General features: G+C 36.0%; 2 protein-coding genes across 3 annotated transcripts in view; both read right to left on the bottom strand.

The window, feature by feature from the left end:
• Positions 1–2082: 2082 nt before the first annotated feature.
• On the bottom strand, positions 2083–15578 carry RRH (retinal pigment epithelium-derived rhodopsin homolog). Its single transcript, XM_063108765.1, has 7 exons — positions 15473–15578; positions 10602–10792; positions 8743–8842; positions 8050–8203; positions 6968–7136; positions 3459–3637; positions 2083–2197 (listed from the first exon to the last, which is right to left on the bottom strand). The coding sequence occupies exons 1-7, from the start codon at positions 15576–15578 to the stop codon at positions 2083–2085; spliced, it is 1014 nt and encodes a 337-aa protein (XP_062964835.1).
• Positions 15579–18781: 3203 nt separating this feature from the next.
• Positions 18782–26740, bottom strand: part of GAR1 (GAR1 ribonucleoprotein) — a 90111-nt gene continuing 82152 nt past the window's right edge. For both annotated transcript variants that reach the window (XM_063107274.1, XM_063107273.1), the window contains exons 2-7: positions 26403–26619; positions 24743–24897; positions 24221–24280; positions 21250–21394; positions 19473–19544; positions 18782–19099 (exon numbers count right to left, since the gene is read on the bottom strand). In XM_063107274.1, coding sequence (XP_062963344.1) covers positions 19086–19099; positions 19473–19544; positions 21250–21394; positions 24221–24280; positions 24743–24897; positions 26403–26607 — 651 coding nt within the window. In that variant the 5' untranslated portion in view covers positions 26608–26619 and the 3' untranslated portion in view covers positions 18782–19085. The remainder of the gene's footprint in view (positions 19100–19472; positions 19545–21249; positions 21395–24220; positions 24281–24742; positions 24898–26402; positions 26620–26740) is intronic.

Below are 26740 nucleotides of genomic sequence, written 5' to 3'. Positions count from 1 at the left end.
TATTTTTTGCATTTGCTTTTTACCAGCATGTATAACATTCAGTTTTACAAAATTTAGTTTTAAAAGTAGAAGCACATGACATAAAATTGATTTAGGATAGAGTTATTAATGTTGCCACATACTGGTTCTCTCTAAACACAAAGTAAACAAAGTCCAGAACATAGATTTTTTAGGAAAAAGCTTTAATTCACCCCTGATGTAGCAGGATTAAGACTGTGTCCTGATATTCCTCCAAATCATCTCAGTGTGTGTGTCTAAAATTTATCCCAGCATGTTTATTATTAATGCAGGCAATTATCTCTGTTCAAGAATATATTTTCTTCCAAGCCAGTTTCCAAAGTATGGACATCAAAACCATATTTGGAGATCAATTGTCATGTTTCTTAGCAATATTAGGCTCTATCTGAAAATAAAAATTTAATTTAGTTTAATTTAATTTAAAAATTGCCTCCATACACATAAAATGGAGAATCCACAGGGACAATCAAGGATTTTAAGTAATTAACATATATCATTTAATTTTCTTATTGGATGGTTTTATCCATTATCTTTAAGTCAAAACTTTTTAAAAAGAAAATCAATTCTACAAAAATAAGAATATTATGGGAAATATTATTAAAACTAATACCATTCATAAAGAAACAATAGCATCCAAAAAACTCCTTAATTAAAATAAAACACTGCAACTTTCAGATTCTGCACAATCATTTGCTCATCAAAATTTACTGAGCACTTACTCTGTGTCAAGCATAAAACTAAGTTCTAGGGGTACAAAGAATAACAAGACACAATCACTACACATAAGGAACTCACATGATAAAGAGAGGCACAGAGTGCCAAAAGAGCACGGGAGAAGAACATCGAACCCAGCCTGTGTGGGTCGGGCAAGACTTCCTAGGTGGGTGGTACCTGAGCTGCCTCTTACAGGTTGCATGTTAATGTACTAGGGGAAAATTAGGAAAGTGGTGCTGTAAGCAGAGATCACAGGGAGGAAAGCAAGAAACAGCATGTGGGCCTCAGAGAACAACAAGCACTTCCTGCCAGTGACATTGTAAATTCATTCATTCTTTCCAGAGAACAAGTTAGCAACAATAATTCTGTTTTTATATTTGTATCCAATAATTCTAATCTGAAGAAACACTCAAATAGAACAACCTCTCCCAAGGAAAAGATATTTGTCCTATAATGTTCCCAGTGGTATATCCATGACACTAAAAATTGGAAGCAATTTAAATGTCCATTATTTAAACAATGGTAGATTGTGCTATGCTTAATGGTCATTTGAAGTGATAAATACGTGAGTCTACAAATTCACTCAACATGCAGTAAATATTTATTGAGTGCCTCCTATGTGCCAGGCAAAATGGGTCTATGCTAAAGATACATCAAAGAAAAAACATACAAGAATCCCACTCTGATTGAATTTAATTCTAGTGGCAAATACATAGACATACATATTCAGAACACAGTAATTAAAATGAAAAATACATAATAACATGCACAGAGATTATATTGCTATATAAAATATGTATGCACACTGACATGTGAGTTAGAGGCAATAGTGTTTAATGTTCGCTTGATTATTTTTATTAAACAGCATAAGTTAATAACTGCATTAAAATTTTAACATTTTGAAGTGTTAAAAATGTTTTTCACTCTAGCTGGCAACATCCAATAACTCATTTCAGTAATTATTTTGAGCACTATTCATTTCTATTATTATTAATTTATTCTCACATTAAAATAGCTATTGCTAGTATAAGGAAGGACCCGGGCAAGTTGCGGGTCATCAGTACAGTGTAATGCATGCATGATGGGAGAAATAAAAAGGACCTTAACCTCATGTACCCAGATTTATCAAAGGAGATGAGCAATAAATTTACATATAAGGAAACAGAGAACATGCATTACAGCAGCCAATGCACAAATAGAACTATGAGCTACACTTGAGGAACTTACAGTCTAATAGAGCAATAACCTATGTATGCATTTGATCTGAATGGGCTCATATTTAAAATAAAATTAAAGGATTATAATTATATATATATATAATGTTTTGATAGTGTGTGGTTTTCTATTATTTCATATTCTTCCAGAAGCCAATGGGTTTTGAGACACATTCATTGGTAAAATACTCGTTACATTCATTGCTTGGTGAGTCTGACATTTAAACATGGCAAACATCGCCCTCCGAAACCTACAATAAAAAAGGGAAAATCTGGAATTATCCTGTAATGACTTGGAACTTTTAAAGCATTTTCAAATGTAGGCAAGGTGCCACTTCTGCCAATTGACATCTCCAAATAAATTTTTGTCTCCAACTTTAACATCTCCTGTTGAGAACCTTTATAAATGTATAGCATATACATTTTAAGGAACAATTTTGCAGCGCTGATTATAAACATTGAAGATATTTAATAAAAATCAATAATTATGTGTGTTTAAACTGACGTTTCTAATGTCAAGTGCAGTGAGTTACTTATTTGAACTAAGGATATGTATTTCATGCATCCAGTCTTCTAAACAAAGGCCAGTTGAAATTAAGGGGACTTGAGAATGACTTTTCCAAAAGAACGACCAGCAGGCTCTGAATTAAAGATACGTTCTTTATTCTTCTTAAGTAGACTGTTAGGTCTTAAAATTTTTATGTTTCTTCACATACCTGTAGCTTAAGCTGCTCTCCCAAACATGTACATAAATACACAAGTTTAGTAGAAGCAGCACTGGCATTCCAGGATCAAATTACCTGACCTCTATTGAGATTTTCTGGCCAAATATTTAAGCATAGTAGATTGATTCATTCCGTCTTTTCAGCAATGACAGGAAATGAAATAATCTAAACTTCACTGATGAAGAAGGAAAGGAACTCTGCTGAGAATCCCAAAAGCGGGGGGGGGGGGGGGAGAAAAGAATTCTCTGGTATCCTGAATGTCTACCCACCCTTGAGGCCCTTTCTGTTAGCACTGTGTTTTTCTCTTGCATTTGAATGACATGTCTTCTTTCTAGCAAATATGTGACTATGCTACCCACTAAGGGAGCCCAACATTGCCTTGTCTGTTTTCTGGTAATAGAATCAGACTTTTTTTGGAAACCACTATTCCATGTATTTGGGGTGGGGAACCATTTAAACCAACCTGAACAATGACTTTCCAGGGTCTTTTCTGTCAGAGAGCCATCTGAGATGAAGCTTGCATTTGGGGATGCTTAGCTGGTAGAACTTGGTTCTTAGGTTGCCCATGATCATCTCTGCTACCATGTGGGAAGAGCCTGTCACAAAACTGGAGCATTTAAGGTCCTATATGCTGCTGCAGTTGCCATGAGCCAAATAACCTTCCACTAGATTGACATGAATTTCTGTCACTTACCTCTTGAAAAGTCTTAGAACATTACCCACTACCTTTTTTAACACTCTTTCTGTATCAAATGTTTTATTCAGAAGCATTTAAGACATTACTTACTTTTTATTAGCAACTACATAAATACAGGGGTTGTAGAATGTAGAAGATTTTGCAAACAGTGGGGCTATGATGGCCACTGAGGGAGGAATCTTCTTTGGGTCACCAAAAGAAGCCCATAAGCACACAATGGAATAAGGGGACCATGCCACCAGAAACATGACTATCATTACCACAGACATCTGTAAAAGAAAGAAATATTTGCCAGGCCCAATATCTAAAATATTTAAACTTGTAGCTAACATATCTAAAATAGCATGAAAATCTATCTAGGTTGGAATTGGAATAAATTTATGCTGTTGATGACATAAAGGAAATTCAGTTGAGTTTTTGCCTTCAATAAATGTGCTTTGTTTAGGTGCTTGAATTCATCTATGATAATCAGAGTTTGTGAAATGGATATGTTGATCAATATACCACATTGCCTTAAGAATGTTACACACATTTAAGAATATCCTTTTTCTCTTGGTGTGCAAGGGGAGAGTAGAAAAGCTGGCTCTGATGAAAGATGAAAACACACCTCAACCCACTTCTAGTGATTGTGCTATAAACTGCCAACATTGCTTTTCTCTCTTTCTCTCTCTCTCTCTCTCACTTTGATTATCTGCTAATCTAAAAAAGCAACCTTCTAACTTTCTAAACTCAGTCTGGAAAAAAATAAAATCCTATCTTGAGCTCGGTGAATTCTAACACAGGCTGATAATTTTATAAAGGAGCACCCTTGCATCTTGTTTAAATGGGAAATTTTTATATTGCTCTGTATTAGTTCATTTCTGTTGCTTATAACAGAATACACAGAACTCGGTACTTTGTAAGAAAATGAAATATATTGCTTACAGTTGCAGAGGCTGGGAAATCCACAGTGCAGGGAACACATCTGGTGAGAGTCTTGGTGGTGGCGACAGTGACCCAGAGGTCTCACATGGTCGAAATGGTGCAGCAGAGACAGACTCTCATGTGCTCTCCTTTTAAAACCCTCAGAACCATGCCCATGACCACCAATATCAATCTGTTCACTACGGCATGGTCCTACAATCTAATCACCTCTTCAAGGATCCACCTTTCAATTACCATAATAGGATTTCCCACCCCCAACAGTTAGTGTATGGACTTTGGGGGACACACTTCAATCAATCCACAGCATGCTCCCTCCTGATTGCCCACTAAAATGATAGAAAAGAAGTTTAAAAAGACATAAACCCATAAGGACAGAGAATCAGAAATTGGACAATCATTTTTTTAAAATGGAAATAATAACCATAGGACAAGCGGAAAATTACTTATGAGACATGAGAATGATTAAAAATACATAAATAAATGTTAAAAAGAACAGCAGTGAGAAAAAAAAAACAGATACAGACTTATCCGTTACAAAGCTACAGAAAGTCTAAGAAGCGAGGGTACCATACAGCTTTGAATGTGGGTGTGCACTTGGAACTCAAAAAAGGAAAACTGGTTGAAATCTGCAGAAAGAAGCAGCTAGATTTCCAAATCCCCTCTCCAGGTCCATTCAGTAACTGCCCCTTTCTCTTCCTGGAAGAATCCCAAAGGCACAATGTAAAAAAGGCTAAAGCAGGAAATTCTCACTGAGCATAAGAATACTGATAGACTTCTACCTCCCACCTAGGAACATGAAAGAATCTTCTACTTGGTAACTGATCATCCCAGAGTAAAATACCTAGAGATAAAGACAGTCAGAAATCCCCCCAAAAGAAACAGCCCAGAGAATTAGCACCTCCAAGCATACAGTCAGCTTCTTACTTTGTCGCTCTTAAATATAAGGGGACAGTCATCGACCACCAGACACTGAGGAAACTCTCACACTGACAGGCAGAGAAAAAAACAGTGCAGGAACTCAGGAGAAACAAAAAAATGTGAACAGAAGGCAAACGTAAACATATATCTAGTAACACAAAAGTAAGAGAAGATGTGCATCTGTACAATAAGAAGAGGAGGCTATGAAAAAGGAGAGTAGAGAATAAAAGAACTCTTTCACTTATGAAAAGTTTTTTTTTATCCAATCTATGGAAGTGAGAATAGAAATTTTAAAAATGCAACAGAAATGTTCAACGATATTGTCAGGCTAGGCTGGAGGACAGAGCTGAGCTGTGCAAGTGCAGGGTCAGATCCCGTCTTTACCTAAAATTTTATATTTTGTTCAACATGTATTTTTTCATTGATTTTGTTTTTTAAAAATACTGTATTAAACTACTCTTTTTGGTTTGATTACTGAGCTTTTTGATGCTCACTTGAATTTTGTGCCAAGGTTTGAGCCTCACTCTCCTCGCCCTAATCCCTGTCCTGGATATAATTGAGGAAATCTCCTAGAAACCAGAAACAAACAACAATCACATACACACATACACACCAAAAAAAAAAAAAAAAAAAAAAAAACCAGAGACAATGGAGAGAAAATTTAAGAAAATTAAAAGACAAATCCAGAAGATTAAATATCCAAAGAAAAGGAATTCCAGGAAAAGAGAATAGAGAAAAAAAGAAAAGCAGGAATCACCAGGGAAATAATGTAAGAGGTCTCCTAGAAGGGGAAGAGCTGTGTCTCCACATGGAAAGTACTCAACAAGTACCTAACACTGGATGAATAAAACCTACACCGAGGCACATCAGTATGAAACTTTAGAAAACTGGAGGCACAGAGATCCTATAAGCTTCCAAGAGGAACACACAGGTAGCTACAAAGGATCAGTCACCAGAATGCCTTCAGCCTTTACAACAGCAATGCTGGAAGCTAGGACACTATACAGAAATGCCTTCAAAACTCTTTGAATGTCATTTTTGTGTCTAGAATTCTACAGTAAGCAAACAATCAGTCAAATATGATGGTAGAATTAAGACATTTTCAGGTATGTGAAGTCTTAAAAACTTTACCTCCCTTGTAACCTCAGGAATCTACTGGAGAATGTGCTTCACCAAATCACAGAAAGTAAACACACACAAAAAAGGAAGACGAGCAATCCAGAAAACAGGGGATTTGTCCCTGCAGAGAGGCGAAAGGCATTCCCAGCTGGAAATGAAGGGAGTTGGGAGGATAACAGCTCTCTGAGCAGCAGTCACAGATAGCAACCAGTCCAGAGCAGAGCAAGAGGCCCAAGGGACCAGGAGGGATGGCTCCAAGAAGAGGTTAAAGTGAATCTAGTCTCTAATGTGTGTGAACATACTGACAGGAGAGAGAAAGCTTCCTAATCTAACTAAATATTGTTAACATATACTGACAGGTGAGGAGAGAGAAAGGTACAGCGTTGGTGGATGGCATAAGAGTTATAAATCCTCACTGTCCATAGTAAGAAATCAAGAGATGACAGCAAACAAAAATATTCAGAAGAGCAGATAAGCATATCACTCAGAAATATGGAGGCAAACACCAGAAGAAAGAGCTGGGAAGTAAAAATTGGGGCTGGGGGAAAAGACACTGCGGTGGGCCAAGGGACTCTTTCAACTATGTGTGTATCACAGCTTAATCACAAAAAACATTTCCAAGGATTCTGACTTCTTACCTTTGTTACATCTACCTGATCTGACCAGTCTCTGTTGAGGTACTCAGTGCAGTTACCAGTAGTATGGTGTTTAATAGATCGAGTGACATGGTAGTAGCAGTAAAACATCACTGTCAAGGGCACAATAAAATTTATCACAATAACTGTCATCGTGTAAGACACAAAAGATCTGAAAAATAAGGAAAAGCAATCATGACTACTCATTTAATGTCCTAAATGTGGGAAGGAGAGAGAGGAGATGATCATTAGAAATAATACTGGCAGTCATTATATTGCTAAATAGCTTAGGAAGTATATCTGACTTTTAGTTCATTTAGACCAGGGTTTGGCAAACCATATCATCTCTGGGCCAATTCCAGCCTGCCACCTATTTTTGTAAACAAAGTTTTATTGGGACACAGCCATGTAATTCATTTACATACTGTCTATGGCTGTTTTCACAGTATGATGGCAGAGTTAAATAGCTGTGACAGAGGCCATCTGGCCTATAAAGCCTAAATTATTTACTTTTTTGACTTTTAAATTTAGATTTAGTTTGAAATTTAGAAATTTTCTATTTGTTTTTCTGAGTCATCTCTTGTTTCATTTAATGAACTAAATTATCCTCCTTTCTCCACCACTCACTAGCAAGCAAATCCTTGCGGTGACTGCATTTTGCTGGGTAGTTCTTGGAATATGCTTAAAAACTGATCATGAAAAGATAGTAGGGAGGCAGCCTGGGCTTTCCCCAGAGCTGCATGCTGTCTAGCTTCACTAGCCCTTTTCCTACTCGTGATTTTACCTCTGAGATGTGCAAATATTGGAAGAGGATCGGTACCCCCTATTGCTGCCTCAGGAGAGGACAGAGGAGAAGGAGGAAGGGACCAAGTAAGGAGGGCAAAGGGAGCTGAATGACTTTTACTTGCAAACAAGCATATTCACTTTTCTCAATTTTGTCTCTTGCTTGAATCACATCATCACTACCAAGGAAGCACTTTGCCACACTTTATATGAGAAACACATGATCTAAACTTAAATTTGAAAGACTGAGAAAATGTCCACATCAGAAGTGTTTGATTATAAAGTGTAAGCATGTCTCTTACGCATCATTTTTCCGCCAGTTTATGGTACAGGTAGCCCCAGTAGGGTCTGGGGCATAACCAGCCCACCCTATGATAGGCATCAAAGCCCAAAATAGGCCATTGATCCAGGCCCCCAGAATCATGCTGATGTATGTGTTGGTGGTCATTCTTCTTCCTGTTAAACAAGCATATTAAATATAAGTATCATTTGCCAGTGATGGGACTCACTTTGTTTTCAGCGATGATTCCAAATTGCTATCAAGTAGACTCTTTGCAGAACACTTTAGTTCACTCAAAGCCTATCTACATAAATTCACATTCTGAAAAAAATGACATTTAAGTTGAAACCTGAATGATAAAAAGTGATTAGCCAGAGGATAAGCAGAGCGAAGAGATTTTCAGGCCTAGGAAAACAGAATATACAAAGACCCGAAAGTAGAAAAGGGCTTGGCCAGTACCCCAAAGTGAGAGTGGCCCTTGCCAAACCTGGAAAGGTAGCCAGGGGCCAGAGCCTGCAGGACCATGTAGGCTGCCTTATGACAGTTGGATTTTAAGCACAATAGGAAGCCATTGAAACTTTTGACCAAGGATTGCCAGAGAAATAAGACTGACTCTGATTACAAACAATTACACTTATATTTTAAAGTGAATGTGGATTGAGTGGCCATTAGGCAAGAAATGAATTCACTGAAAGAGATGAGGTAATGGTTGTACCTACGTCAGGACGGCTGATGGTCAGGTATCGATCCACAGCCACGACCGTGAGTAATCCAATGCTTGCCATTCCAAAAAAGATATTCAATCCAGCATAAATCTGGAAATCAAAATTGGAGAGAGTCCACCATTCTAAACACCCTCTCAAGAAACATTCAAATTTTTGTTCTATTGTTAGGATATATTTCAAATATATTAAATCTTTTTTATTTTAGTATTTTAAAACACATCTTCCATTGTCAAACTGTAACTGTTTCGATAAAGTCATTTATGAAAAGGGTTTTGAGATTTCATTTATCATTAAACTTTTTGAAAAAATTTTAAGGCTTAAGGGTGAAACTTCTGCACAATATACTTTCTAACAGAGTGCGAAACAAGCCATAACCAGGGGTGCAATGTATATGAGCAACACAAGATTAGTGTTCAGAAGATAGGCAGTTCAACAGGGGGAAAAGACTAGCTCAAGAGAAAAATAGGCAAAGGATGAATGGGCTATTCATACGAGCCCATTTACATTCAAATGTTTATGACATATAAAAAGATATACAACCACAATAAGACTTCAAAAAGTCATTAAGTATCATTTTACACTCACAAAAGTGACGAAAATTTAAAAGTCTGACAATCCCAAGTGTTGAGGAGGATGTGGAATAATAGAAGTTCTCATAATCAATAACCATTTTGGAGAGCAATTTGGTCATATCTGGTAACAGTGAAGATAAACATTTTCTTCAACCCAACCATTCCTCTTCTAAGCAATGTGTCTAGAAAACTCTCACATATTGCAGAAGAAGACAGTATAAGAACATTTTATTTATGATAGAAAAAAAATGGGAACAAATGCTCAATAACAGTAAAATGAAAAAAGTACATTGGGCTATAGTTCATAAAATGGGATACTACATAGCAGTTAAAATGAATGACTTACAGCTACATCCATTAACATTGATAAACATCAAAAATATAATATCTAACAATGAAAGGAAATTGCATAATGTAAACAATATGATATCACACAAATTTTAAAATACTCAGACAGAATCTGGGTTATGTACACATACATATGAGGATATTTGAAAAAGCTCATGGAAAAATAGAATTATAAGATAACATGAATCTTTCCATGAACTTTTTGAAATACTCTTGTATGTAGTAAGATAGAAAAACATTCATGGGAGGGAAGGAAATAGATTAGGGATGGTACACAATGGCCTTCAATAGCATCTGTGAAATTTTATATTTTTTTAAAAGAAAAACAACCTGAAGCACAAACTGCAAAATATTAAGATTTGACAAAACTGGTTGGTATACACGTGGACAACCAGTATTCACTATTACTCTCATCTTATTCTCTGTTACTCTCATGTTATTCTCTATAATTTTATGGCTTAAAATAATAAACTTAAAAAAGTTAGGCAAAATGTCATCATTGCCTACTATCCTAATTAATATTAATTCATTTCCTTGTCAGTAAAAATACCAGTAAATATATTTAATAATTCTCATGGACAACTTTATATAGGGAAAAAAAAACCAACGACATGGTAGCTTAACTAGTCTTTAGATATTATAATTAAGTCACTAAATATTTGAATGGTAGTTGAATGGTAGTTGTTTTCTTTGTTTTTTCCTTTGGGATGGGAGAATTTTGAAAATATAATGATGGTTAGTGATTTTATTTCTCTTATCAGAGACTATACATTCCTAGTTACTTCTGAAGCTGTTTTCCATAAAAGCACCATACCTATTGTCTTACAATATCTTATCTGATTTAAACCCTTGGGATTTTTTTTAAGACATTTAAATTTACATCTCTTCAATCTGCTTTATTTTGTTTTCATTCCAAAGATCTCCAATACCTGACAGCCTGCATATCCAAATTTCCAACTTCCATACAGATCTGAAGCAGCAGACATGGGATAGCCAATGCTACTGACCCCTATGTCAGTAACAGCCAGGTTAATAATAATTGCATTCGTGGGTGTCCGAAGTTCCTTGTACTTAATGAAGATGCCCAGAACTATTATATTGCTGAGAATACTTATCATACCTGAGAACACACACACAAACATCATGCACTTTGTTTAATTTGAATGTTTAAAAGTACAATCAAAATTAAATATTTAAGCCCCTCCAAAAACATAGCAAATCCATTTCAGTTCACTTATTTGAAGAGCTCCTGCTGTTCTTAAAACTGCTTGTAACACCTTTACGGCCCTTCTGTGAAGTAGAAATAAGAAAATTCAGACACAGAGAATCTGCTGATTGCATAAACCAGCACTGAAAGTTGCTTTTAATATCGTCAATATTAAACACTCTGTCTTTGAAATTCCTTCCGTGGCTTTTATGATAGCACCCTGTTGATTTTTAGGATTTATGAATGACTAGCCATACCCAAACATTGTCAGTGCCCCAGAGGTGGCTGGACTCGAGTGGACTGATGACTAAACTTATCAACCAGAACACTATTGTAGTCATTTACAATGAGAAATATTGTTGAGTGGACTGGATCTGCATGTCAGTCTGATCAACATCCCCTGCCTGCTGCAAAGGACGCCTAAGTTTCTCATAAACCAGATGTGGGCCACACTAGGTACTAACGCTGAGGGTGGGCTGCGAGGGGCGAGGTATGAATAGAGTTCAGTGGAGAGGCCAGAACCGTTACCGGTATCTTAGGGACTAAAGGAGGGCTACACAACAGGCAGGAATAGAGTCGTGTTCCATCCTGAAGAGAACTACTCGGAGAGCAATCCCCAGCTCTTGTCACAAAGAGAGGGAAGGTTTCCAAGCACCAGCACACAAAAGTATCAGCTAAGAACTTCTATTATATCTTGGCACTTCAGCCAAAACTTCTGTCTTAGCATCCTGTTACACTTATCTTCCAGATTTCTGTTTTTTCCCTTCCATGCTTCTGGCAGAATAAGCTTGCTACAACTAGAATTAACCTCGGCTCCTCTCCTCCTCAAAACTTCCAATCCTTCCCACTGCCTGTGGATAAATATCCAAAAGTCCCAACCTGATATTTCAGGCTCTTTGCCTCAATCTGTTGTCACCCTCTCTATGCAAAGTTCCACAAGTGTCAAACAAACCCTCCATTCTAGTTATTCATCAAATACACCATGCTTGTTGTGAAGTTTGACTCATATTTCTTCCACTTGAAACACCCTATTCCTTTCTTCTACCTATCGAAATGCTATCCATGCTTCAAAGTTCAGCTCAAGACTAATTCTGCCCCAAAGCCTTTTCCTACCCACACTGTATGCTCTTCCCTAAATTCCCAAGGTATTTACTTACACTATACTTAATCCTATGTGATGCTATATTACTTAACTCTTCTGTATTCCTTGTCTTCCCATGTAGATTTCAGGCTCCTAATGATTTCTATGTTCTTTGAGTATGTGACATGCAGCAGATTTATTTAATAAATTGACCACAACTAAAACTTATATTACTTAATTTCTATTATTCCTTCAAGAAAATTAGCACACAAATGATAGAAAATTTGATGATTATTTGGCTCTATTTTTGGCATCTAATTTTGTGACATGCATACAAGAAATACTCCAGAAAACTCAATGAAATGAAGAAACTTTCTGGGTTGGCTATGGATTCAATGACTTAAAAAGTCAGATTAAAAACAGTGCAGTAAACTGCTGCCTATAACCAGAATAAGGCAACTATGCTTTGGGGGGTCTTGAATATAATGGGCACTATGAGGTAAACAATACAGCCCTTTTCTCTGTTTTCTCTGCAGCTGTCTCAAGCACTCTGCCTTATTTCCCTAGCTGTAGGTGTTTTCTCATAAGCAGACAATAGAACACTTAAGTTAGGCCTTGGTTCAGTCCCATCTCTCCGGCAGTCTGAAGGCTAAGCCGCACTTGACACAGTCCTCTCCTTCACTCTTGAAACTTTTCCCCTTGGCCTCTTTGGCTTCCCTCCTATCTCTGGCAATCCTTTTAATCTACTTCCTGGCTTGCCTTTCTTCATCTCTACCATGTTAAATATGAGCATTGTCCAACTTTCTGTCCCCTTTCTTACAAGCAACACATTCTCTGAGTGATTTTTTCATATCTAAGGCTATGTGCTGCTATTTTCTAGATCAGTCTCATAAAATACAAACCCATGTGTCCAACTTTTTACTGGACATTGCTCTAAGTAAACTCAGAGACTTCCTCCTGCCCCAAACCTGTTCTTCCCCATGTGTGTTCCTACCTAGGTGAATAGCATCGACGTCTATTCAGTAGCCCAAAAAAGAAACCTAGAAGCATCTGTGATGCTCTCTCTCCTCCTCCCGCAATCATCAGTTCTGTCTTTGAGCTCTTGAATGTACCTATTTTCTGTCCCTACTGCCATTACCCCCCTTTCAGAATCACTGCAATGGTCTCCTACAAAGTTTCTTAGCTACCACTGTAGCTCATTTCAAAAATGCAGATCGGATCATGTCATTCCTACTTACAACCCTTTAGTGACTATCACCTTAATGGTTTACATGCTTACTCACTGCCTGGAACTCAGCCATCTTCTTCAGCTTATCTCTCACCCTTCATTTTACAACTCATCCATAATGGATTTATTTCTGATCCTTAAATTCACCATGCCTTCCTATCTCCCAGCTTTAATTGGGGAAAGGGAGAGTGCTTAAGTATACTAAATTAACAAAATGTGTGTTGCGCTGGAAGTTTGTAAAAGTTTGTAGGAGCTAGAATCTAAATGGAAGGTTAAATTAAAAGTAAAATCAAAAATGAAAAATCTAAATAGACTCTTGGTAGAAGTAACAAATTAAAGGGTGCTTTGACTGCACCCTTTTCCTCATAGTTTTGGGTTTGATTTAAGAGTTTAAGCAGATTTTATTAAAGGAGTGAGTTTTACTAAAGGATCTAAGAAACAGTATGCTTGATAACAGGGCAGAGCAAAAGCACAAAAAAGTTAGATATGCTCCCTTCAGTTCATCCACCAAAAACACAAACAAATGAACACATACTCATGGCATACTTTGACAAAACTGATCCTTGTAGTATATATGAGGGCTCTAGAGCCAAAATGCCTGGGTTCCAATCCTGGTGTGACTACTTAGAAGAAGTGTGTTGGGCAAGCTTTTTAAACTCTTCATCTGTATAAACAGGGAAATAAAACTAAAATGTAGCTCACTGAATTAGTGTAAGGATGAATTATTCTGTACATGTGAGGTTTTAGAACAGTGCTTGGTGTATAGCAAGTATTCAAATGGTAACATTAGAACTAGTAGTAAGCTTACTATTATTACTACTGTTATAGGGATAAGAACCAGATAGAACATTTTCTTAGGAAATTTCCTTTGAATGATACTTTTGTAACCAAATAAAAAAGGATAGCTTTTATTGGTCATCTACAAAAAACTAACTAAACTGAAAGCTTTTATACAAAGTATTTTCATGTAGTTATGATAATGATATTTTCTCTTAAAATAGTACATTGTTTTCTCATACAGTTGCAACACAAAAAAAAAAAATCAAAAATAGAACATGTCCAGTACTTATCATAGAGAGGTATTCAAATGAATGAGTTAAGATGTCACTAAAATTACAAAAGAGGAATTCAGTTTCTAGCACATAAAGTAATACTCTGTGAATTGTGAAGGAAAAAAAACTAAACAATTACAAAGAATAAACTGGGTACAGGATTTGTTGTACTTTTCACTCTACTTTTCAGTAATGTTTGAAATTTTTCTTAAAAGTCAATCCAAAAAATAATGAAGCCAGTATAACAAAGTATCACTTTTAAAGCTCATTACTGAGCATGAAGTTGGAAATTGACTGCTCAGCATAAAAGTTACATCACAATTCAATCAATAGGTAAAAAAGATAAACAATTTCTACTGTCATTTCCCCCACATCTTCTTTTTCTGCACACAAGCCTTTATTTTAATCCAATATTTGCATCAATGAGCATGCGTATGTAGGGAAAAACAAATATTTGTCCAACACCTACTGTACGTGTCACTGAGGTGGATTTATGTGTCCTTTAATTTTATTCCTCACAACAATAATGACAGGTGGCTTATTCTTATCCCCATTTTACAGATAAGAAAATGGAAGAGCAAAAAGATGGGGAGGTGCTCACAGTTGCAAAGATACTAAAAGATGAAATCCAAAGCTCAAGAGGTTTCCAATATAGCATTCTGGAACAACCTGAATTTTCACATTCTGCCCTCCATGACAATAACTCTGCTCTCTCATTTTAGGGCTTTAATCTTCTTTCCAGAACCTTCTGATCTTTAGCTAGATTCCACTACCAAGAATGAAACTATGAAAATTATCTATGAGAAATACTACAAAAATGCATTTTTGCCATGGTGTAAACATTCCAATAAGAACTTAATTTGGCAATGTAATAACAAAATATATGAATTTTTGTAAAAGAATCATTTTATAGAAAACTTTTCTATAAAAGTGTCACTTCACTGTTCTCACATTATGTATGAAAACTCAAAATAACCCGTGACATCAACCACCACTAACAATACTTTCACTTTTTCTCTCACCTACATTCTCTTACTTCATAGCCCAGAAATAGAATATTATCCTCAATTACCATGTGAGCAAGCCAACTCAGAAACAGGTGACTTGAAGTTGACCAATATGGAACTTGAATTAATACATGCTCTTTCTATACCTTTACGCTGAAAACCTCTGCTTATCTCAATGCATTCTAAAGCAAGGTAACTATTAATAGAGTAATTAAACATCCATACCTGCCATAATCAAGTAAGTTGCAACAATATTGTGTTCAGTCTGTGAAAAGACTGAGCCATCTTCATTTTTAGAGTCTGAATTGTTGCCTAAATTATTCCTTAGCATTTTGAAGGGAAGATATTGAGACAGCCTTCATAAGTCTTCAATAACTATGAACTATTTTAAGAGCCACTGAAGAAAGATTTTTCTAGACCAATCATTTCCACTTAGAGACCTCAAAGAAGGGCCTTTTCATAGAGGCCCTCCCTTAACAAACTTAATTGGGCTAACAAGGAAAGGATTTTAATTCCCAGAACAAGGGAAAAGCTTATTAATAAACCAAAAAGAAATACCAAACACCACAAATTTTAACCAATTTGGGCATCAGTCTTATATCCAAGGAGATTATCAAGCACACACATCCCACTTAAACAATAAACAATATCAGAAAATCAGTTCAGGATCTGATTTAACTGATTTCTGCTGGAAATCAGTTCTGAAATTAAAAGCCAGCCTTAGTCCTTTAAAACCATTCAGATTAAGGTCTGTTTTCTGTTGATCCTTCAAGTTTTGCCATTTCAGTTGTTTTTTTCTTAACAATTTAAATATTAGAGATAAAGAAGTAAATTCCCCTCAAACTTCCAAATCTCACTCCCCTAACAGTTCCAATATTATTTGGTGTATATCCTTATGCTTTTCTTTGCTTATACAAACATATATTCATACAGGGTTTGAAGTTTCCACTTTCTTCCCCTCTAAAACAAAAATGAGGAGATATATTTATATATATATATATTGTGTGTGTGTGTGTGTGTGTGTGTGTGTGTATTTAAAAACATTATGCAACTTGTTTTCCCCTAAAGCCATATCATAAATTCCAGGTCAATAACCTAATTTATTAATACCTATGCATTTCAAAGCGTGGATAAACCATGATCTACTCCACCATCTACCTGTCAATCTACCCTACACTTTGATATGCACGAGTAACTAACATTATCTGATGATAGTATTCCTAACATATCAGCAAAGTACCTGGTTTCATTTACTCATATTGTAAAATACAGTGTAATTCTAACATGATGGTACTTCAAAAAATTCATGGATTCACATTCTTTTAATTTTATTTTTCCATGAACTTTTTGAAGTACTCTCTATTCTGGATTGTTATAACCTGAAAAAATGGGTTACAATCTACCATGAACATGTAGTTAACATAATCTCTACTACCTTTTTTTTTCCATATTGTTTGCCATGTAACATTATTAAAATCTGATTCTTCTCAGTAGTGAATTTCTTAACATCAGTAAAACATTAGAGAAATGCTCAAATGCATCAGTTAACAGTGTAAGCATATAACAGAACCACTAGAGGGCTATATTTACTCACTTTTATAAATCTTAGAATGGCACAGGAGGAAGGAACCTAATAATCCTTTTGCCTCAGCTCTTACCTGTATATAAACTCAAGCTGATCTCTCCCAAGTCTTATGGCTACCAGTACTCAGATTTTTTATAAATGTAAAGTAATAACTATATTAAAGGAAAGTGAATCTCATACAAAGTATCACAACACTTCAAATGACCTGAAAGCAATAAACATACCTTTTAAAAAACTATGCGCTGCTGGGTTTTAAGTCTTTTCCTTCTTGTTTTCATTCAATATGTAAAATAAGACTTTATTGCCTAGTTGTAGCATCCATGTACAACTTTCCAGAAATAATTATTTTTATTTATAAGAACTGAAGAAAAATAATTCCAAAGATGGCCATCTTTCTGCTGTAGATGGTTTTTCAGATAATGGGTGAGGTAGGAGCATCAAAGTATTTTTCATGCTTCATGAGTGATACAGAAAAGCTATACTGGGGTGAGGCTTAGAAATACTGAGAAATACAGTGATAAACATATCCTGTTTACATAGCTCATGATTCTTTAATTCCGTATCCTTCAATTGTCCTAAAGCCACTCCACCTTTCATAACTCTTCCCAAATTTTTAGAAAATCAGAATGTTACTCAGTTATCAACTCAAATGATTTAAAATGTGAAAAATCATCAAAATTTTTTGCAATGGAACTTGGTGTTAGTTACCACAGTACCCTAAATTCACTAATATTAGGATCCCTAAATGTGAACTTGATTCAAAATGAAAAGCCCCAAAGGAAACCCACAAAGAACCATCCTTCAAGGAAGAAAGGGGAAAAATAAGATGGGGAAATAAAAGTTTAAAGATGGCCAGTGGCCAAAAAATATATACCTAAGGCAAAAGATGAAATTCCCAAGTGGCTTGTCTACTAATCTATACATTACTTCCATCATTGCCATTTTAGACAATGCCATTGCCCCTCTCATGCTCACTGTCTTTTAAAAACCAAGAGTGAAAATCCTGACCTTAACACTGTTATCCCAAAGATTCTAAATCAAATAGCCTCCTCCCTTCCTAAGTTGTAAAAGCATAACCGCCTTTTAAAAAAGTATTTTTCAATGTATTTATTCATCATATAGTTTTCTGGCCTATATATATTCATTAATCAAAAAAGATAAGTAAAATCCAAAATACTGACATAAGCAATACTATATGCTACTTGAATGAGCATTCAAAAGTTAATCGAACATGATAGAAAACTTAACAAGTGATGTAGAAACATAATTCCCTCTGAAGCACGTGAGGGAGGAAAAAAATCAAAATGGCAGGATAAATGGTTCCATACCATGGTATTCTAACTTGCTCTCATGGTTATATCTTGATAGTACACTAGCAATGGTGACCAAAACCAATTTCACTTGTAACAGCCCTACCCAGAAATATGAGTATGTAGCAGACAATCAAATACTGACTTATGGTGAATAGTCATCTTAAACCTTTAGAGTCCCATTTAAAAAGTAAAAGTAAAACAAGAACAATCAGTAAAACTTTCAATATTCCATGTACGTTGAATGAGAAAAATTTTCTTCAGAAATTTCTTGAACTATAGTTCTCAACTGAACAGAGCTCCTCCAACTGTAACAGATTCATAATACTAAAATGTTAAAGTCAATTGTTAATTTCAATTAGAGAAACTGTTTCACTTACTCTGATTTATGTACTATAACAAAAAAGGGAAATGCAACAAAGGATGCTAATATTCTCATATACAAAAGGCAAACATTTTGAAAGGGGGTGTTAATTCATAAATAACCTTGAAGTACTACTCCAATAGCCTATTTTTTATAAGATCAGTAATATATGTAAACAAATCCTTTCTTTTACCTGCAATCCACTGAGTCTGAGCTTTTACTGTTCCTTTTAACTTCAAAAATAGGTTTGGTTTAATAAACACACTCGAAATAACTTAAAGGAATATACATTTTATTTTAAAAACTCAAATATGCTTCAAATGAAAACTCCTGTCCATTTATTAAGCACCCACAGAGTGCCAGGCACTATACAAAATATTAAAAGACTTGCTCATGCTCTGTTAGAGCAAAACTGACAATTCTGTTACAGTCATTTTTGCATGTCGTTGACATTTTTAGCTCCACTGTCATAAAATGACCAGATCTTCAAGACTTGATCAAGAAGCAAGTTCCCAATCCACAGAAGTAGATCATGCAGGTTAATGCAGAAGTCAACCGGTGGTCTGTCAACTATTACACTTAATGTCCTCTACCTGATTAAGAGAAAATTAAAGTATTAAGGTATATAAAATGGATTTTTAATAGCACTATTACTCAATCTCAAGTTGAAAATCTGCGTTAGTTCCTGTAATATTTAGCAAAACTACTTTACCAAATTTAACTTCAGTCACATTAGACCTTTTTATTTTTCAATACAGCAAAATAAATTAGAAGTAGGTAAAAAAAAATTAAAAGGGAAAAGCAAGAAAGAGTGATACAAAATGAAGCTGTAAACTAAGCTAAAGCAAGGAACACCACAGTGTTCTATATAGTTGCTGGAAGAGAGAAATAAACTTAAAAAGAGAAAATAGCAGACAATATCAATTATAAAAATTCAGTCATTTAAAAGTCATTTTTTTCACTCACCTCTGAAACCACCACCCCCTCTTCCTCCTCTGAAGCCCCCACCTCCACCTCCTCTTCCACCTCTAAAACCACCTAAAAAAAGGAAACATTTATCAACTAACTGTAGCTTCTCACATTCTGGTAAGCCTACAAAGATCAATACAATTCCTACAATTATAAAGAATAAATATAGATTCATATTGTATCTTGCAGAAATTTTAAAAAGATAAAAACGGAAAAACTGTAGTATTATACCCAACTGGGCAGTCAGCTAAATCTCCAGATTACCACCTTTTAAACAAGGTATTTCATTTTAATGAATTAGAAAAGCTTGTTACTTTAAAGTATAATTTAGTCCTATGGTTAAATGTATGATTATCTCAGCTTTTGCTTATTATAAATACTTTTTTGGCTGAACTTAAGGATAGTTTGACTGAATTGACTTTTAATCCTAAGAACAATGGGTGGCAGATATGGGTGGTTTTATTCCGGGGGTACTATAGTAAATATGATGTTTACCGTTAACTGAGCTACATATGGACCACAGCTAATGCACACATGTTGATGATCCTTGAAATTTTAAAATTTCCTACGCAATTTCCTATTATCCAACAGACTGGTTTCCTATTTTTCTTTTTCTTTTTTTGGCTTCCTATTTTTTAGTCTCCATTTTTACTTATTTTGGGGACTAACTTTGTAAGGAATACCTGAATTAGAAAAAGGAAACAAACATATATCTATAAAATGCTGGTATAAAACTATAAAGGTTTAAGAAAATAGACTAGTTGTATACTTTAAATGTTATATGAGACTGAACATAGAATAGTAATAAGGGGAGAAATAAGTTTGTTCAGGTCCCTTTAAGAAATTACCTCCTACCTAGGTAGATTCAAACAAGTATGTTTATAGAAAGAAAAGATGACTCAACTGAGAGAAGCAAGGTGAAAACAGAGTTCTCTATCTTTTCTGATCCAGTAACAAAAGCTGTCCACGCCCAATTTTCAGCTGCTCTCCCTTCCCACTCTGGCTTTGCCATCACCACCTTCACTCACCTAGCACAGCCAATGCTGCAGCCTCACCCACCCCAACCCTGCCCATCACCCATCTTGCCCATAATGATGAATGTGCCTAAGCCGTGGGGAAACATATATACCAAAATAGTGAAACCACAGCAATGAATTTACTGGTAATAGTGCCTGACATCACATCAGAAGATATGGGTTTTAATTCTGGGTCTGCCAATTGATGAGGGCAAATTAACTTCTGTAAGCCTATGTTTCCTCATCCATAAAATAAGAATATTACCTTTCTCAAACAGTTTTGCTGAGTATTAAAAGAATATATATGGATATCTGCCAGCCGCCAAAAAAAAAAAAACATATATATACACACACATGAATATTAAAAGAATATATGATCAGATCCCCATACCAGCCAGCTGCCCAAAACAAAAAAAGAATACATGACCAGCTCTTGGCATACAGTAAATACCCAATGATATTAACTAAACAACTAAAATTCAGTTATGATAATCTTACACTTTATTAAAATGGCCAAAAAACCATGAATAACCCAGAGATGAAATCCCTCAAAAGAATACTTCATTAGATTTTTTATTTTTATATAGTTGTTGAAACAAAGCATTATTACAATGGGCAGTCTGCCAATATTTAGAAAGCAGTTTTACTAATAAGAAATAAATATGAGAGGTTTGCCTATGTATAAAATTAAATTGTACTATATGAATTAGCTGAGTCTTGGAAATCTCATTAGAAATTTCCCTCCACAAGTAACTTACCTCCTCTACCTCCACCTCTGCCACCTCCTCCTCTACCTCCTCCACCTCGACCTCCCCTGCCACCGCCTCTTGGAGGTCCTTTTTCACCTGGAGGTCGAGGCAAAAACCTCTGCAGTGGCAGCAGCTTATATGGGTCTATGTAAAACTGGAAGTATAATGGAAGCAATTAGTGTGATGACTTGGGGGATAGTACAGCATAATCATTAAGAACCTACATGCTAAAGATAAAATTGCCTGGGTTCAAATCCCAGCCCTATCACTTTTTACTGTGGAGCTCTGGGCAGTGACAATTTCTTAGTACATTAGTTTTCTTATCTGTAAAATGTAGATAATAAAGTATCTACCCCACATGGTTGTGGGAGGATTAAAAAAGTGATACATATAAGGACTTATACTTTGGCACACAATAAGCATTATATGCATAGAAAAAAAAAATTAAGACCAATTCAATCTCATGTCTCTTTTGAAACAGATAATGTCTGCTTAAAATTAACTACATTTCCACTCTTTTGAAATACATAATGCCTCCTAAAAATTAACTACATTTTCACAAGAAAAATAAAACTATTAAAAATGTAGCATTAAAGCACAAAATAAAGCATTAGCATACTTGATATTTAAGAATTTAATAAAGGATCATATAAATACTTACTGAACATACAAAGTAATGGAGGATATACAGAAACTAAACCCATCCTATACTTGGGGTTGAAGAGTAGTAGTTTTCAGATAATGGTATGTTTGGGAGTATATTGTTTCACAATTCTTCTACACCAAACATGAATGGGGGCTTTGAAACTGTAATATATTACTTACAGTAAGATGTCTGTATATATTACTTATAATAAGATGTCTGTATCCCTCTCTAAATATCACTTTATTACTCTTCTTCCCCTCACAGCCCATCATCTCAAAAATATTGTCTAGATCACACTGTCCAATTTGGAAGCCACTAGCCACATGTGAATATTTAAATTTAAATTCATTAACAATTAAAAATGCAGTTCCTGCATCACGTGAGCCACATTTCAGGTACTCAGTAGCTACATGTGGCTAAAGGCAGAAAGTTCTATCATTCCAGAAAGTTCAACTGGATGGCACTGGTCTACAGACTTTATAATAATCTGGGTTGGGTAAGGAGGGTCTGAATTTAAACGTAGCAGTGAATCTGGAAACCAGAAGAGGTAGAATGTACCCAATTTAGCATCCGTGATAAAAAACAAAAACAAAATACTAAATAATAACCCTCAAGTAAATAGCACTGTGAGAAAAGGCAAGGATCCGATCAGTTTAAGTGGCTATTACATGCAATTTTGTTTTTTCAGGTCACCAGACGAGAAGCCTTTCTTAGGACTGTTTATTTCTAGGCTCTTCAGCTCCAAGCATGCCTGAAGCAGAGCAATTTCCTGTTGAGTACTAGACAGGGTTTCTACAACCAGTAGCCATATACTAACAACAAGGTTTCGTCTCCATCTCATTTCCTATTCCAATCTGGCTTCTGGGCTCACCACTCCACTGGCTCCATGACTCCTTGACCTCCATGTTGCTAAAAACTACTTCGCAGCATTTTGCCACAGCTGAGCACTCCCTCTTCGAAACACTCCGTTTTCTCAACTTCTGTGATGCCACTCGGACACACTGGTGGTTTGCCTCCTTTTTTATTGGCAATTACTTCTCAGTCTCCACTGAGAGATTTAAATTTGGAAGGTGCCCCAAAGCCCTTCATAGGTACTCCTTTCCTCTCATTCTTTCTTTCTAGACTGTAGACGGTCTGTACACTGACAGCTTCCATATTCTATCTCTAGCCCAGACCCTTCCATTGAACTCCCAACCATCTGAGTATCTCAAAAGTACCTCAAACTCATTATTTCCCAAACCAAACTCATTATCTTCCCCTAATTCCCCTCTTCTCCAGAGGTGCCCATTTCAGTAAATGGTATGACCATCCACAAACATGTTGAAATCAGACATCTGAAAAAAGGTGATATTTTTTACTTCCTCAACTTCAATAGCCAATTAATTTATAAGTCCTATTGATTCTATTTCCTTTATCTCTCATAAATCCATCCACTTTTCCCCATGTCCACTGTCACTTCCCTAGTCCAAAATATCATCTCTTCTAGGACTATCACAATAGCCTCCTACCTGGCCCCTTCACACACAGTACTGACTCCTTACTAAGGTGCTTTTTTATTTTTCCACAGTGCCCTTTTTAAGCATAAATTTAACTGTATTACCTTGTTATTCAAAAACAAAACAAAATTAAAACTAAAGTCTAAACTCTTTCCTATGACCTAAAGACTTAAGTAATCAAGCCCCTTCCTATCTCTCCAGTCTTAATTGACAACCTTCCCCATCCCTCCTAAATGTTCTATGCCCAAACTACACTTCTGCTTTTTTGGATCCTTCAAGTTGCTTGCTGTCTTAGGGACTTTGCACATACTGTTTTCTCTACTTGGGATTCACTTTCCCCTTCTCTTTGACTAGTTCAGTGGTCAAATTTCTAGGAGTGAGATCTAGAAACATCTCTTCTTAAAAGCTCCCCCAGATAACTCTGATGTGCAACCAGGTATGGGAATCACTCCTACTCAACTTTCAGATATCAGCTTTAAGCTCACTTTCTCAGGGAAGTCTATAGACTAAATTTGATCCCACTATAAAGATTCTTATGCAAGCTATACTTTTCCTTTGCAGCATATACCACGTTACTGAAATTCTTGTGAAATCATTTAATATATATACATTTTCTTCAAATAATGTTTTATAATTTAACATTTTACCTAGAATGTTTAGTCAGGTAAGCTTTTCAATAAGAGTTTTACATAAACTAAAAAAACATATTCCAGCAGGTACAAAACATCTCATTTTAGTGATATAGTGGAGGAGTCTCAAGTACCCCAAGTAGGACTGTTCTAAGGTGTGTCATTCCCTTATAAAACAAAGGATCCTAAGTACCATAAGCTTGACTCACCTTCTGTAGTTTTTTAAAGGATGATGCCTTCATGTTTTCTGACAATTTAACTGAAAAATACTATTAATTTTATTAAGGAACAAATAAGCAATTAACATGAAAGAAGGAATAGAACCTTCTGAATTCACATATAATTTTTAAAACAAGGTTAGAGTATGTGGATATATATAGGAAAGAAATGCTCCTAAGGGAAATAAAGTTTAAAAACAATCAAACAAACAAACAAAAACCTTTCAATTCTACCATACTATTCCAGTGGCAGCATTATATCCAAAGCAAACAACTCAATCCTGTAGCACTTATCCAAATGGCCACCATTTCTAGAACTTTTGAAAAAAGAAGTCACCTTTGTAGGGCCTATCATTTTGATGTATATGGATGAATACATTCTCCCCTTTATGGTCAAATCTGTAACAATACTAATTTAATAAAGCAACAAGTTTTTATATTTAATTGCCTCAGAGGAAAAAAACCCAGTAACTTCTGAATGAGATTACTAGGTCTTCCAATTAAAAAGGATACAAAATCTCTAAGCTGTCCAAATATTTCATCCACTTTTCCAATTTGTTCTTTGTTTTCTAAATAAACAGGAGCGTTGAAATAAGGCACCTTATTTTCATCTGTGGTACATTTACAAACTATGTCATCTTCACAGGGATGCAGGAACTCTCCTAATACTGAAATAGTATAAGACAAAATTAAAATATAGAACTATTTCAAATGATATTGACCAACATCTTCTGGAAGTTTTCTTGACTACCTGGGATTTCACCATACCTGTTCTCCTCTGAGGCAGAAGAGTACAGTCATTAAGAGTGTGGACTTCCTGGGCGGGCATACCTTCTCCAAAACATACTAGCTATGTGACCTGGGGGAAGTTACCTACCCTCTCTCTGCTTCAGTGTCTTCATCCTTCATATGGAGCTAACCACATATAAGATGTATGTATACCTAATGTGTAGTACTGTGAGGATTAAGTGGAATAACAAATGTCAAGTGCTCATAACAGCACCTGGCACATTGAGACCACTCAATCTACAACAATTATTTTATTATAACTATTATTATCTGGTGAAAGACTAATGCTTCGTTCTCCTGGTTCTTCTTCCTTTTCCCCAACCTCTTAACTGTGATTCAATTATATTCTTGTCTTTTTTCCCTTCTTCCTTAGAACGTATCCATTCCCACTAACACCTCTTTACCAATAATTCTCAATCTTCTTCAGGGAGGTCTGTAATCTCAAAATAACTACCTGTATTCCTAACTGTCAGCCCAAACTAAAATACTTCTTCCATTCCTGCAAAACCAACTCTCCATCTATACTACCCAAGCTCAAAACCTAAAACCCTTTATTCCCAGTATTAGTCAAGTTCTACTGGTTTTGCTTCTTTTGAAATCTCTCTCCCGTCTAGCCCTTCCTCTTTTTTCTTTTCTTCTCACTGCCACCATCCTAAATCAGGCTCTCAATGGACTGTCACAACAGTTTGTGGGCTGGGATATTTGACTGTAGTTATTTCCCTCTTCAAATAATCCTGCATACTAATCCAACTAATTCTTAATTAGACAGTTTATCTTCTGTCCTCTTTAATATAGTAAGTTACTACTGCCAAACCTCCCTGTCTTACTTTCTGTGACTTCTACCCCACCTCACTGATAATTACCAGAATATTACTCTAATCAGGTCTTCTTCCTGACTTCCCCTACCATAGTTTCCTTCCTAATCAATATGTTTTCTCACTTCTCTCACTTTTGGGTAATAACTGAAAGCATGTGCCTTGGAATCAAAAACTTGGCTTTGTATTACAACTATATCACATCCTAAAGACTTATCACCAACCTTATGAATCTAGCAAAGAAACTTAACTCTGAATCACGTTTTTCTCATTTGTAAAATGGGGATAATAGGGGTAAGCACTCAATATTGCCAATCTCATATTTTCCTTTCTGCCCAAGTTCAAATTAAGTGTCCTTCAGCTTTTTGATCTCCCCCTTACATGCTACAGTACAACTGTAAGTCAGTTTACAGCACTCTCCACACAGACTGGCTTCCCCCACCAAGCTGCAATCTCCCTACCAGAGCTAGATCCATCCTTCAGCACCTGACTCCCAGTCAAACTTGCAGACTAGTAACACAAACCCACAATCCACCACCCAAGTGGGCTAAACTTTAAAAAAGACATACAAACTACACGTTCTGGAGGTCCTTGGTCTTGGCCTTTGTTAAAGCCTCCGCGGCCACCCCCTCGACCAAATCCTCCTCTGCCGCCTCCTCTGAAATTGCCGCCGCCTCCCCCTCGGAAGTGATTGTTGCTGCTGCCTCCACGGTTGAAGCCGCCACCTCCACCACCTCGATTAAATCCTCCACGACCTCCGCCTCGAAAAGACATACTCTGTCCTACCTAATGGGAAAAAAAAAAATGGTCCGTGCCCTTTGATCACTATGGCCTCTGAGTCTACCCCTAACCCCTCTGAGCCTTGGTCAGAACACCATAAAAGGGGACAATAATAGCAGCCCTGCCA

The sequence above is a fragment of the Cynocephalus volans genome, chromosome 9 (genome assembly GCF_027409185.1).
Source record: "Cynocephalus volans isolate mCynVol1 chromosome 9, mCynVol1.pri, whole genome shotgun sequence".
NCBI classification, from domain to species: Eukaryota; Metazoa; Chordata; class Mammalia; order Dermoptera; family Cynocephalidae; genus Cynocephalus; species Cynocephalus volans.
The sequence above is the reverse complement of the archived record's forward strand: the minus strand, read 5'-3'. Positions and strand labels throughout refer to the sequence as shown.

What these genes read in the sequence shown, in the direction of transcription:
- RRH (XM_063108765.1), bottom strand. Translation starts at nt 15,578, where the DNA reads ATGCTAAGGAATAATTTAGGCAACAATTCAGACTCTAAAAATGAAGAT. An exon ending in CATCAGCCGTCCTGACGTAG is followed by an intron (nt 8,204 to 8,742) that starts GTACAACCATTA and finishes CTTGTTTAACAG; the next exon opens with GAAGAAGAATGACCACCAAC. An exon ending in TATGTAGTTGCTAATAAAAA is followed by an intron (nt 2,198 to 3,458) that starts GTAAGTAATGTC and finishes TTTTTATTGTAG; the next exon opens with GTTTCGGAGGGCGATGTTTG.